Here is a 14,644-nt window from a genome sequence, read left to right as displayed (position 1 = left end):
GTGTGTAAGAACATCCCACCGGCTACAGAGAGACCTGATACACTGCATGTGTCAGCCTGATGTCAGACAGACGTTTACTGAAGAGCTCATCATTCCCTCAGAGCACACGCACACACATCACTTTCACTCATCTCTGTCAGTACAGCAGCAGACATCTACACTGACAAACGCAGCATATGTGTGTCTGTGTATGTTTGTTTGTGTTTGTTTATTTATTTGTTTGTGTGTGTGCGTTCTTTTAAAAGCGAATGTTAATGTACTCACTATTTACTCACCCTTGCCTTGTTCCAAACACAAAAGAAGATATTTTGAAGAATGCTGAAAACGTGTAACCACTGACTTCAACTGTAGGACATTCAAATATGAGGGAAGTCAATGGTTACACGTTTTCAGCATTCTTCAAAATATCTTCTTTTGTGTTCAAACAGAAGAAAGCGACACGTAGAGGTTTGGAACAAGTAACGGGAGCGTAAATGATGACAGAATTTTCAGTTTTGGGTGAACTGTCCCTTTAATTTACCTCGTGAAGGCCAAATGTACCCACAAGTAGAGTAATACCAGTGATTATTTTGTGGTCATGAAGAAGACAACTTATAAATATGAACCAAAATGAAGTATTTCAAATGTAAAAATTCAGATTGTTTTCTGCGATGGTTTACAGGTACATTAAATCCCCAATTCTCCCATCCCAATGTTGACAGGTGGTTGGTGGAAGAGGAAAGAATAACTCAATCACATTCTGTACACTATAAACATGGTCAAATCTGTGGAAAACCCCATAAAAAAGAAAACCCCAAGCATTTGGGTGTGTTTGAATATTGTATTTCTAAGCTATCCTCAACTGTAATGCAGTCTGAGGGATTTGTGATGATTTTGTCATGTGATCGTGACTCACTGTTGAACTTAAGTGTGTTCATGTTTGTTGTGTGCTGTAACTCTACACCAGTCTTTCTATTTTCAGTCTGCTGATTAATAGTATGATCTGTAAATGTATTTGTAATCTGCATAGACTTCATAGTCTGTGTGTTTGCTGTATTCAATTCAATTCAATTCACCTTTATTTGTATAACGCTTATACAATGTAGATTGTGTCAAAGCAGCTTCACATAAAAGGTCACAGTAAATAGGAACAGTGTAGTTCAGTTTGTAGTGTTTAAGTTCAGTATTCACGTGAACGGCGCCCTCTAGGGGCTGACATTGTAACAGTTAAATACAGAAAGTGATGATAGAAAGTACAGCACACCTGAAGTGGTGATGTGGACACAACAAGAAATCTGAGTGGTAAATAGTAGTAAATAATAGTAAATACTGTAGCGTTTCTAAACCATACTATAGGAATGCACTCAAATTAAATTGTTGTGGTGATTCTACCATTGCTATTGCAACACAGCTATTATTGCGATAAAAACAAATTACTTTAGGGTATATTATACCAAAGACTAAAATATGAAAGACCAGAAGATTTTCTACACTAAAAAATGATTCAAAGATGATTCCTTGGATTTACTCAATTTTTTTAAGTTAAGGGGTTGTAAACAATTTATTTGGGCTGAATTTAAACAAACGAATTAAGTTAAACATTACTCAATTTGTTTGTTTGAATTCAACCCAATTAAATTGTTTGCAACAGTTTTGCAGATAATTTTTTTCAGTGTAAATCTAAAGACATTTAGATTTGAATGGGGATAAATGTACCAGTCAACATGGTGAACGAAGCCCCGCCTTCTATGACAGGAGCAAATCATCATTCTCTATAGACTAACAATTTACCGGGGGAGGGGCTCAGACCAGATGTGTTTTTATGACAGTTCCTGCAGCTTCATTGTAATGAATCATGTGGGGTTGATAACGATAATCAACAAAGCTAAACAAATACACTGCAGTAAATGACTGCGGTCATGCCATCTGCGGTTCCGAGAGAGACAGTCACGCTATCTGTACTTTAAATTGTTTTGCGCATCTACTCTGTGTTTTGCGGTAGATTAAAGACGCGTGTGCTTAATGCGCTGCAGATTTATAGTCTTGTTTCACTTTTATTCGCGTAAATGAATTCAAATGAGGGATAATCAAAAATCGTCACTTTTGTTCATATTTGGATATATAATAATCATGAATTTGCTTGTAGGCTATGCTATTATTCCTTCATTTTGCTGTAATTGTGATTTATTTGCGAGATTAAAATAAAATAAATAGTATGGAAGTCATTACCCGGCTGTCATGACTATTCACTTTCCTTTAGTCATATTAGAAGATAATATTATTAGTAAGATAATAATTGTTTTCTGCCAACTCCACCAGATTATTGTTCTACATGTCCTGAAGTACCACTGTGCCCACTTTTCATATCATATTACTGTTGCATATTTTAATAATAGTGCGCTAAATTCATGGAAAATACAGTGTTTTTTACTGTATGATCATATGATTTTAGCGCTATTATTCAAATATGCAACAGTAATATGATATGAAAAGTGGGCACAGTGGTACTTCAGGACATGTAGAACAATAATCTGGTGGAGTTGGCAGAAAACAATTTGATTTAATTTTTTAATGATTTTTCTAATAAGACTCTTCGGTAAAAAGTCAGTATTTTACATGATTTTTGTATGTTATCATTTATATGTGATTGAAGTAGGGAAAATAAACATTCGTACAATAATAATTTAATTGTTTTTCATTAATTTAGCAACATTCCACATGAAAAAGGGGAAAATATTTACAAAAAAACACCAATAAAACAGTCATAATCACAGAAATGACCTAAATAGTAAGTTGTGAATATCAAAAGGAATGTGAATAGTCATGACAGCCGGGTAATGACTTCAATACTATTTATTTTATTTTAATCTCGCAAATAAAACACAATTATAGCAAAACAAAGGAATAATAGCATAGCCTACATGCAAATTCATGATTATTATATATCCAAACCTGAATAAACTTGACAAATTTTGATTATCTCTCATTTGAATTCATTTAAGCGAATAAAAGTGAAACAAGATTATAAATCTGCAGCGCATTAAACACACGCGTCTTTAATCTACCGCGCATTACCGAATAGACGCGCACTGCAATTTAAAGCACGGATAGCGTGACCGTCTCTCTCGGAACCGCAGATGGCGTGACCGCAGTAAAAAACTCACGATGTCTGCAAAACTGTTGCAAACAATTTAATTGGGTTGAATTTAAACAAATAACTGAAATTGAGTAATGTTCAACTTAATTCGTTTAAATTCAGCCCAAATAAATTGTTTACAACCCCTTAACTTAAAAAAATTTGTAAATGCAAGGAATCATCTTTGAATCATTTTTTTCAGTGTACTTGCTTCACAGACATGAGAAATATACCTACATAACGCTTGAAATCTCCACTCCTAAACGAACCAACTACACTCAAAAACAAATTTTCTGTGGGTTTGGAATCTGTATTAAACGAACACAAGGTACAGTCTGACTTCATGAATTCCCGCCTCTTCCATTCAAATGCAGATCACGAAACTACTAGAACAAACCTGTAAACAAAGAGGTCGGTCTCATTTTGGGAGAAGATTTGCCATCAGGAATAAATTACTTTAGAAGAGCAGCGCGACTATTCGTAGGATGATAATGTGAAACATGTTAGTTATTTATGCTTATGGATGTGACATTATGACCGTGTCCTCCAGAAACAGACATAAAAGAGGTTGGTGTCGTGATCTTACCACTTTTTCATGACCAACATTTAGAATTTGACTAATTATTTTACTTATTTGAGACACTATTTGGTATTCAAGTTTAATCAAACTTGCAAGCAGTTTTGGAGAAATTGATGTCTCCCCATTTATTGAGATAGGAGCTTGCGCATACTAGAGGCATATAAAAGATGGCCGCCGAATGACATGATTGCCTTAAAGGGATTTTGATTATATTACAATACAGCACAGTTTACTGCAGTTAACTTTACTGTGTTCACTGTCAAAACATGAAAAGACTTAATAAGTAACAGTAAAATAAAACATACTGATCAGTGCAGTTTTTATGATCAACATAACCAAGGCAGGCTTACAACATCGTATGTATTTTATTAATTACATTTAATACAATTCACTTAATAAAAGCAGTTTTCACAGAAAAGGAGACACGGTGTATGGCAAAGATTATGCTGGAAGGGAAATAAACACTGCTGTGGTCTCTGATAATGAAGCAGGAAGATGAGCCTGTCAGTGTTGGTCTAACAGTGATGTCTAGTACTTTGAAAAATAATTGCAGTATAAGAATAAACTTACTGTGTTTAACAAATGAACAGAAACCATGTCAGATGTTCCAGTGTCTCAACAACAAATACCATTACAAAGCATTAGCTGGTTAACACTGAAACCATGAAAACTAGTAGCTAATGCTTTCCAGTAGCAGTTGTTTTCTTGTGAGTGTGTGTGTGTGTGTGTGTGTGTGTGTGTGTGTGTTTGCTTCTTGTAAACTGTTGCTATGAGTATTAATTTGAGCCCATAATCTTTAATAAAATACCAGAACCTTCCCTCCCACCACATGGAACACCTTTAGGGTGGAGCTATCAGTCATTTTGGGCGGTGCTATTAGGGGGGGGTGAGTGTAGCGAAGGCCAGCTAGCTCCACCCTAAATTACTGATATCCAGGCCCTAATGGACTAATAATCCTGCCCTGATAGCCCCGCCCTAAAGGACTGATAGCCCCGCCCTAAAATATTTATAACCCCGCCCTAAAGGACTGATAGCCCCCCCTATCAAATGACTGATAGCCCTGTCCTAAAAGACTAAACCTCACTTTCATCTGGGTCACGTCTTTTAGGCGGACCTATCAGTCCTTTAGGGCGGGGCTATCAGTAATTTAGGGTGTGGCTATCTGTACTTTAGGGCAGGGTTATCAGTCCATTAGGGCTTGGCTATCAGTAATTTTGGGTCGAAGCTATCAGTACTTTAGGGCGGGGCTATCAGTCCTTTAGGGTGGAGTTATAAATATTTTAGGGCGGGGCTATCAGGGTGGGATTATTAGTCTATTAGGGCATGGCTATCAGTCCTTTAGGGCGGAGCTATCAGTCATTTAGGGTGGACCTTTAGGGCAGGGCTATCAGTACTTCAAGGTGGGGCTATCAATCCATTAGGGCAGGGATTTCAGTAATTTAGGGCAAGGATATCAATAATTTAGGGAGGGTCTATCAGCCCTTTAGGGAGGAGTTATAAATAATTTAAGGCGGAGCTATCAGAGCGAGATTTTCAGACTATTAGGGCAGGGCTATTAGTAATTTGGGTCGTATCTATTAGTACTTTAGGGCAAGGCTATCAGTAATTTAGTCCAAGACTATCAGTCATTTTGGGCGGAGCTATCAGTACTTTAGGGCGGGGCTAACAGTACTTTAGGGTGGACCTATCAGTCCTTTGGGGCAGAGCTATCAGTCCTTTGGGGCGGGGCTATCAGTACTTCAGGGTGGAGCTATCAGTCATTAAGTGCAGAGCTATTGGTCCTTTAGGGTGGGGTTATCAGTTCTTTAGGACTAACCTATCTATTGTTTAGGGCGGGGCTATCAGTCATTTTGGGGCGGAGCTATCAGTCCTTCAGTGTGAACCTATCAGTCATTTAGGGTGGGGTTATCAGGCCAGGGTTATCAGTCCATTAGGGCAGGGTTATCAGTAATTTGGGTTGGAGTTATCAGTATTTCAGGGCAGAACTATCAGTAATTTAGGGCAGAGCTTTTAGTGCTTTAGGGCAGGGCAATCAGTTCAGATGTAAGTCATAAAAGGGAAAAAAGGTCAATCTTCTGTTTCATGCCAACTTTAAACATATTTACTTGAGAAAAATAAAGATTTTTCATATTTCCACAAACAACTGATCCTCATAGTGAAGTGCAGTGAACTAAGTCTGGGCCTCCAGTATGCAGATCAGGATGTCAATAAACATGTAGATCTGCATCTGTGCTTCAGTGTCCTCTGGTTGGCATCTCTATTTTGGTGGAGGTCTCAGTCAGAGAGCCGTGAGGGAGCGGAGTGCGGCACAGTGTGGCAGTCAGCTTCTTGCGGAAACCGCGACACAGGAAAACATAAATGAGCGGGTCCAGGCATACGTTGGAGGATGATATCCAGAGTGTGATCTCTTTAGCGAAATACAGCTGGTTTTGAGCCCAGCACTGGGCAGAAGTGCTCCGGGTCTGGCTGAGGGTGTACGGGACTCGAGCCAAGTGGAAAGGGGCGAAGCAAACAAAGAAAACCCCCACCACCACGAACACCTGAGGAGCAGAGGACAGTTAGCATGGCTTAGCATCTCTTGCATGGTTGCCATAATGATTAGTTACATTCAATGCAGTTTATTTTATAGTGAGAGAAAAACTGCTTAGATACTTAACTAGTAATAAAATATTGCTAACCACACAGAGCTCTACATAATCCCTATTAAGTACTATAGTAAATACTATAGTAAAGGACTTGAATAGATCTGGTAATTCGTCAATTGATATGCTAACACAACAACTATAATGATATAAACAAATGACACAATACTGTCGTTAACTATAGGGTCTATTAAGCTACAATCCATCACAATTTACTGTAGTAAAAATTAAAGTATACTACAGTATTTATTACAGTGTATCAGCCCACTATAGTTAATAATGCAGTGTCACATTCATTAACAAAGTATTAAAAAAAACTGTAACATTCATTTTCTTTTCAGCTTAGTCTCTATATTAATCAGGGGTCGCCACAGCGGAATGAACCACCAACTTATCCAGCATATCTTTTACGCAGCGGATGCCCTTCTAGCTGCAACCCATCACTGGGAAACACCCATACACTTTCATTCTCTCTCTCACACACACACACACACACTACAGACTATTTAGCTTAACCAATACCCCTATAGCGCATGTCTTTGGACTGTGGGGGAAACCAGAGCACCCAGAGGAAACCCACACCAACATGGGGAGAACATGCAAACTCCACACAGAAATGCCAACTGACCCAGCGGAGGCTCAACCATTGACCTAATTGAGGGGATTGTGCTACCCACTGCGCCACCGTGATGCCTTAAAACTATAATATATAGAGTATAATACACTTTTATATTGTGTGGTTCGAAAATGCTGTAGTATTTACTTCAAATTAGTATTCCGTCATTTGGGTCCAAGCACTCATACTACTTCAGATACAGACACAGATCTGATATGGTGATATTTTCTCTTCCTCTATCACATGCACAAATCAGTGAGCAGAACTAAAGGCTCAATATTGTAGAAATAGCTGAGTTTTGAAACTACAGGATGCTTTTGACCTATGTCAAAAATAAAGGGAAGTTTGAATTCTCAGTTCATAGCTAGTTTAATTATTCATGCACCTGCAGGAACGTGGAAATAATGATTCATGAAGTTATTGGAAATGATTTTGATGAATTTTTGGGGGATTTGGAAAAAATTGCATACTGTCTAGCAGGTACTTTTTTTTAACTTACAGTGTAAACAAGAGCAATATGAAAGAATTTCACATTTCATTGCCATTGGGGATGTAATGGTTCTGACATATTGTGTCGCACACAAATCAAGCACACCTTAACTTAAAGTCATGTGCTTTTTTGGGGGTTTCCACCTGAATTTTGCTTCCCAAATCCACATGCAGAGGTGTAAATGTAAAAGTTTGGTATCATTTTAAAGAAAACCCTTTGAATTTTTATAAAATATTGTTGAAAGTGAGTAAAATAATTGTATATGTTGTGTGTGTTATAATAAACCCCTCCAAAAAAAGAGGCGCTTTTTTTTTTTTTTGTAAACTCAAATTTGAAAGTGTACCCTTTAGGGTCTGTGTGGTCTTGGTTGCTGTAATTAATTTTGGTGGTTCCTGCACATGTCAGTAATCATAGGAAAAATATAAATGTCTCTATCGTAATCTATGCAAAAGTTATTCTATTTCAACTGATGAGAAAACAGAACCACTTATGGGGGTATTCGGTCCAGTACGGACCTTTAAAATTTAAAGAATGCGGCAGTAAATGACATCACGGACCCAGTACCGGGTTTAGGAAGTACCCAAACTAAAATGGTTAGACACATTAAAATGTGTCTGTGATCCTCCAGGAAATAACTAACCGAATCAGGTGTCCCCAACCACCAGGTCCTGAATAAGTTTATATCGGGCCACAAGAACAAACACTTACTCTATATGAGTTCCCATGTTAGTGTCAGCTTCCCCTTTAAGAACCAATATCCATATCTGTGCACATCGCAGACCAGACTTAACTGTACTAAGTACCGTATTTTCCGCACTATAAGGCGCACCTAAAAGCCTTAAATTTTGTTATAAAACGGCTGTGCGCCTAATAATCCGGTGCGCTTTATGTGTGCACAGAGTTCAAAAATCTGTAAAAATGTTGTTGTGTGATTTCGGAAAGCGCTCCGCTTGATTGGCTGTCGGAGCATTTCCCGCCGACACAGAGACGTAAAACGTACACTCCGTACGCAGCAGCAATAAACCAATCAAAACAGGGCGTTTAAAGTGAAGTTGCGAGCTGCGTGGGAGCAATGGATGACAGATGGCGAACACACTTTTACTAAGACTGGTAGGCAGCGCCGGGCGAGTTACGCCACCATATGTGAATGGATTGTGGATGCCTGGGCTAAGGTGTCTGCTTTAACTGTTGTCCGAGCTTTTGCAAAAGCCGGCATCACTGCTGAACAGCCACCCGGCAATGAGACTGACTCAGACAATGATGAAAGAGAACCCGGCGTGTTTGATGACGAAACTGCCCAGCTGTTCAATTCAGACACAGAAGATGAGGACTTTGATGGATTTGTGGGAGAAGACTGATTAAAAAAATAATGTGAGTGTATTGTTAAATAGTACAATAAAGTTCAACTAAACTGTTTTGCTTCCATTACCTTTTTTTTTTTGCAGACAGTGTATTTTAGTGTGCGCCTTATAATACGGTGCGCCTTATGTATGGGTTAAGTACAGAAATAGACCCCTGCGTAATTGACGTAATTGAGACTGCGTCTTATAATCCGGTGCGCCTTATAGTGCGGAAAATACGGTACTAACTGTACGTACACTATAAATACTTGACTATACACAACATAAGACATACTATAGTTTTAGTGCTTTTCCATAAGACAGAAAATATTGTGCAAAAGAGGTATTTAAGATTAAGAAAGCAAGTAGTGCAACATGATTTTTGTTGAACTACAATTCTAAACATTTTGTTTTATACAAGGGTACTAACAAGGTACGAACACCGGTTCCCCAGACAGCATCTGTTGCATTGCTTAGCGACGTAATTCCGATCCGGCTGGTGCAGTGTATGTGCTTTATTAAGGCCCAATTGGAGCATTTTAAAGCCGAGATTCATCAGCGGATCGCTCGTATGTGAGCTTATAGACAAACCAGCTGATTGACGTGACTTTGAAACGCTCCAGTGTCCCTGCATCTGTGGTTACACTCAGTAAACAGAGGTGAATTCGGTGAACCGTTGACCTTCACGGCCAATCACAGTCATTTCTGTTGAAAAGAACGTGCTTGGAAAGAACGTGCTCACCAGTGCCCAAATGTTCGGGGGAAATGGACGCTTTTAAAGTTTCAGTACCGATTGGTATCGAATTCCAGTATCGCGACAACTCATATCAAACACACCTGCCTGTAATTATCAAGTGCCATTCAGGACTTAAATCACTAGTTCAGGTGTGTTTTTGGTTAGGGTTGGAGCTGAACTCTGCAGGAAAGTAGGTCTCCAGGAAAAGGGTTGAGCACCCTTGGCCTAACCCAATGGTTACAAATTGAATTCCTGGAGAGCCACAGCTCTGCAGAGTTTAGCTTTAATCCACACCTGCTTAATAGTGTCTAGCCGTCTATAATACTTTGATTAGCTGTGTGTGCTTAGGGTTTGAGCAAAACAGCAATTGAGTTTGAGACCTATGACCTAAGCCTCAAATTGACCTTGAGACCTATGACCTATGCATGACAACTACCAACCAAATTATATTACCTAACCCTCCACTCCTCCTCCCTCTCTCATACCGCTTTGGGGTTTTTCCTTTGGCTTAGTCCCTTTATTCATCAGCCACAGCGGAATGAACCGCCAAGCATATGTTTTACACAGCGGATGCCCTTCCAACTGCAACCCAGTACTGGGAAACACCCATACACACTCATTCAAACACACACTTATCCACTACGGTCAATTTAGTTAATCAATTCCCCATAGCGCATGTGTTTGGACTGTGGCAACTCCACACAGAAATGCCAACTGGCCCAACCGGGACTCGAACCAGCGACCTTCTTGCTGTGGAGCCACAGTGCTAACCACTGAGCCACCGTGTCGCCACTTGACAACATAATAACCAAAAATACATTGCCTAACCCAATGGTCACAAACTCCTGCAGAGTTTAGTTCTTTCCCACTTCTGCTTAATTGTGTCTAGTACTCTCAGTCTTATATACAGTATGTAGTTTCAGGGTTTGCACAACATTTAGAACACTGGTCCGTCCTATGAATAAGGTTGCACTAGGTCCCCTAGTATGAATGTTTGCAATCTCAACGGCTATAAATGTGGTGTCAGAAAGTGCACTTTACCTTAGATGTGGTCTGTTTGCTGGTTACGTCACTGCTGCTTTGTGATGCACGGTATGACTCAAACACCTTCCTGCTGATGAAGGTGTAGCAAACAACCATGAGCGCCAATGTTCCCCAGAAAACAACCTGGCAGAAGTAGTTGAAGCCTTCGTGCCACAGCAGACCCATCTTCCCCTTCATCCTGGTGCACCGCAGCCTCCCGCCGGCGGAGATCTGTGGCATTCGGTTACTCAGGATAACATTGGGCAGAGCTAAAGACAGCATGACCGCCCAGGTAACAGCACACAGTACTCGGCCCACCCTGACCCTCTGAAGGACGCATTTCCCGAAGGGATGCACAATCTTTAGGTAGCGGTCCAAGCTGATGAACCCGAGCAGGAGGATGCTGATGTACATGGTGGTGTAGAAGAGCACAGCGGAGTAGCGGCAGTGGAAGGCCCGGAGGTGCCAGGAGCCCAAACCTGCATCGCTCAGAGCCTTCACAGGCACGGTGAGAGTCATCAGGAGATCTGCCACCACCACATTCTTCAGGTACACGATGAAGGTTGAGCTGCTGCGAATTTGGAAGAAGATCCAGGCGGCCAGACTGTTCAACACCAACGCCAGCAGGAAGAGAGCCGCGTACAGGCAGGGAAACAGTATGGATGTTACCCGAGTGTCCCGCTCACACTTCAGAGAAGCGTTCACCTGACTCAGGTTCATTTTGCTGCCTGGAAGAAGAACATCAATGGAGGTGACGGCAATATTGGATAATGTGTGACCAACATTTTCACATTCATCAAGCAAACTGCATGGTAATTCATCACTTGTAGGATAAAATTCTCAATAGCCGCAATTCCACTATCGGGCCAGTGCGAGCCAGGGCTTTAATCGGGCCAGGCCGGGCCAATAGCCTGGGAGGTTGAGAAATGAGGCCGAAATCATGTCGCGTTTCCACTGTCGGGCTAGTTGCTCGCAGCGCGTCATGCAAACACAGCCCCCAGAACGTCCCCCGAATCAAACGTCACACAACCCGTCAAACAACCCGCCCACTTCAGCGGGAACAAAAAACTCAAATTATAACCACAAACACAACCTGGCATCACTACGAGAGCTGGAAGATGGAGAACACCGTAGCGATTGCTTTTTTACTGTTTGTGGTCTGTTGGTGTAAGGCCAGACAGCGATCCCTGGATAAGGACATTCGAGTTCGGCGGCATTTACTTCGAACACAGATTTTTCTTAGTGAGTGGATCAAGCGCGATAGCAAAACAAATGTAAGGGAAGAAAGCATCTTGTCTCCTCTTTACCTGACAGGAAAACTCCGCCTTTGTACGTAACCTCGCCCCGAAGCCCCAGTTGGCCCTCCTTGGCCCAAGGTATTCGGCGGGCCGAAAAAGGCCGGACGCTGGCCCCAAGGAAGCCCAGCTTTGGCCTGATTACGCCCCGGAAGTGATAGTGGAAACGCGACTGGCCTTGGCTCGCCCTGGTTTGCTCGCTTTAGGCGCGATAGTGGAAACGCGGCTATTGGATCCTTTCCACATTTGTGTGTTTCTCAGCAGCAGAAGTCGTCATAGTAAACAATCATTATTTTATACTAAGAGAAAAACTCCATAATGGTGTTATCAAGACTTTCAGAAGAAGGAAAACAATAGTGTGAGAATGACAATGACAGCCAGAACAGATAATAATATCAAATTTACTGTCTTGCCCTTATACACACTGCTCTAGAAATGTCTCACATAAGCGCTAATTTGACGCAAAGAAGATATAATAAATATGTACATACATGTAAATATATATATAACTACTGATGAACTCCTTATGCACGTCCGTCTAGTGCGTTTACACTGAATTACAATAGAAAAGTGTACAGTCGACATCAACAGATTAAAGACAGGGGTTAATGAGTGAGTTAATGGTGTTGTGCCCCTCCAAGAAAAGTCATGACATAATTAAACATTAACACTTCATGAGTTCATGTTGGTTACATTTAGCTTAAACGTAAATGTTAATTAACACATTGATTAACAATATAAACTAAAAAGTAATTAAGGCAGCCATTATTCACACATGAACTCTTGTGACTCATGTTGTGGTTAAAGTTAGTTAAAGGGCACATAGTTTACCTCTTTTTTATGATTTAATATTAATATTATGGCTCTTCTGAGTGTGCCAGTTTAGGTTCAGTTTAAAACACAATTCAGATTTGTTTATTATAATGTGTTAAAAAGTGTCATGTTGGGGGCGTGTCCACAGTTCGCTGATTTATGGGTGTGTTGCTTCACATGTAAATTAGTTTCGGCTTCCCGCCAACGTAACAAGGGGGCGGGGCCATGAGCTCACCCGCTCTGTGTTTGCAACAGAGTCTGACAGGCAGACTGAGAAGGAGTGAGAGGATCACCATTCAGTCGTACATGTACGACTCTGACACAGACCAAGCAGAGAGTACAAAATCATTTGTGTCTTTGTATAGTTTTACAGCCAACTGTGTGCTAGTTTCAAGTGCCGAGCTTGTACACAGAAACTAATAACCACGCACACTGAATTAACTTTGACTGAGGCACTGGATGCGCCGCTCGAAGCCGCGACACGGCACACCAGACACTCTCTGTGGCGTGGCAGAGACATGAAGTCTCCCGAATCGTTGCGCCGCGCATTTTTGAATTCTAAACATAGGTTTCTGCAGCGGTCCGCGGCGCCCAGCCGTCGACTTGAGTGTACCCTGATAGAAACCTATGTTTAGAATTCTAAAACGCATGCTAGTTAAGATCACAGGGAGCTTCTGGGATCGCGAGAAATGCAATTGGCTGAAGTATAAGGTAGACTCAATGAGAAGTACACATGTTTGCAAACCTACCTAAAGATACAACCAATAATTCCGATTAGAGCGATAATGTGGAGAATATTGATCTTGTGTTGAGCCCAATGAGACTTGCATCTAAAAATAGAGCTAGGGTGTTCCTTTAGTGATATCGCTTCGACTCACGCTGAAAATGGCGGACGTGAATCAACAAACTGAGGATATGATGATGCACCTGTCAATCAATATTGGTGGGCGGGGGGACCGCTCTCCTACGTAAAGTTGCGGTCGATCTGAAAACCGCTCCAATTGGTCCACCGTTTTTTATGTTGTTAAATTGAAAAAAAGCACTGGGTGTGCTTATATCACCCCAATATGACGGTCTATACACCATACATGCACATATGTCTGTCCAAACAGCTTGAAAAGTACATTTTTTACCATAGGTGCCCTTTAATGATTAGCACATGCATTAACTCACCATTAGTTCATAATGAAGTGTTGTTTATTTTACATAGTAATACATTAATATTCATGTACTGTTATTGTCAAGTGTTAACGAATCTCCTGCTCTGTTCAATTCTACTGACAAAAAGAAAGAATGGTAGAATAAACATATCTAAGGCTTGAAAATAGAGGAATCCAAAAATATGTAGAAATATCATGACGACAAAACAAAACAAAAAAAGCTTCGAGTGAGAACCACCCTGCATTATTTAAAATAAGCTGAATCAACACAATTCTTGAGATTTCATTGGGACAACTTAATTTTTTTCAAGTTCAATCCACATAAACTTGCTAAAAGTGTTAAGTTAACTTAATCCATTTGTGTTGGGACAACATGAATGAATCGTGTGGAACCCTGCATTTTTTACAGTGTGATGTCGCCATTCATTAGAAGGGAAAACAGAAAGCAAACACATGCATAAACATATACATATAAATATAATAATTAAACATGCAGGAGCAAACACTTACCAGGAGACAAGCGAGCGCCACTCAAAGAGGACTTAATAATGTCTTAATGTCTTCCGGCAGCTCTATCAACACTGCACTGTTCTTGTGTAACCACACACACACACAAACAAACACAAACACGCGCACACACAGAGTGAAAAAGAGAGAGAGAGAGGGCTTGTGAATAAGGGTGGACAAAACAAACACTTATATTGCCTCTACGTCAAGATAATTAACATTACTACACTGTAAAACCCAATAAGTTAAGGTAACTCAAACCATTTGAGTAAACCGATTGCTACAAACCATTTCAGTTCAAACACTAATCCTAATGAGTACTGTGAA

General features: G+C 40.5%; 1 protein-coding gene across 1 annotated transcript; it reads right to left on the bottom strand.

Moving 5' to 3' along the window:
- Positions 1–4,041: 4,041 nt before the first annotated feature.
- p2ry13 (purinergic receptor P2Y13) lies at positions 4,042–14,402 on the bottom strand. The gene is made up of 3 exons (XM_056473726.1): positions 14,321–14,402; positions 10,561–11,270; positions 4,042–6,235 (listed from the first exon to the last, which is right to left on the bottom strand). Exons 2-3 carry the CDS (start codon positions 11,260–11,262, stop codon positions 5,930–5,932), a joined length of 1,008 nt encoding a protein of 335 aa, XP_056329701.1. The 5' UTR covers positions 11,263–11,270; positions 14,321–14,402; the 3' UTR covers positions 4,042–5,929.
- Positions 14,403–14,644: the final 242 nt, after the last annotated feature.

This window comes from Danio aesculapii, chromosome 15, assembly GCF_903798145.1.
Source record: "Danio aesculapii chromosome 15, fDanAes4.1, whole genome shotgun sequence".
Lineage (NCBI taxonomy): Eukaryota > Metazoa > Chordata > Actinopteri > Cypriniformes > Danionidae > Danio > Danio aesculapii.
The sequence above is the reverse complement of the archived record's forward strand: the minus strand, read 5'-3'. Positions and strand labels throughout refer to the sequence as shown.

Coding starts and splice junctions, on each gene's coding strand:
- p2ry13 (XM_056473726.1), bottom strand. CDS start 11,262: ATGAACCTGAGTCAGGTGAACGCTTCTCTGAAGTGTGAGCGGGACACT. Junction 6,236..10,560: donor GCAAACAGACCACATCTAAG/GTAAAGTGCACT, acceptor TCTGCTCCTCAG/GTGTTCGTGGTGGTGGGGGT.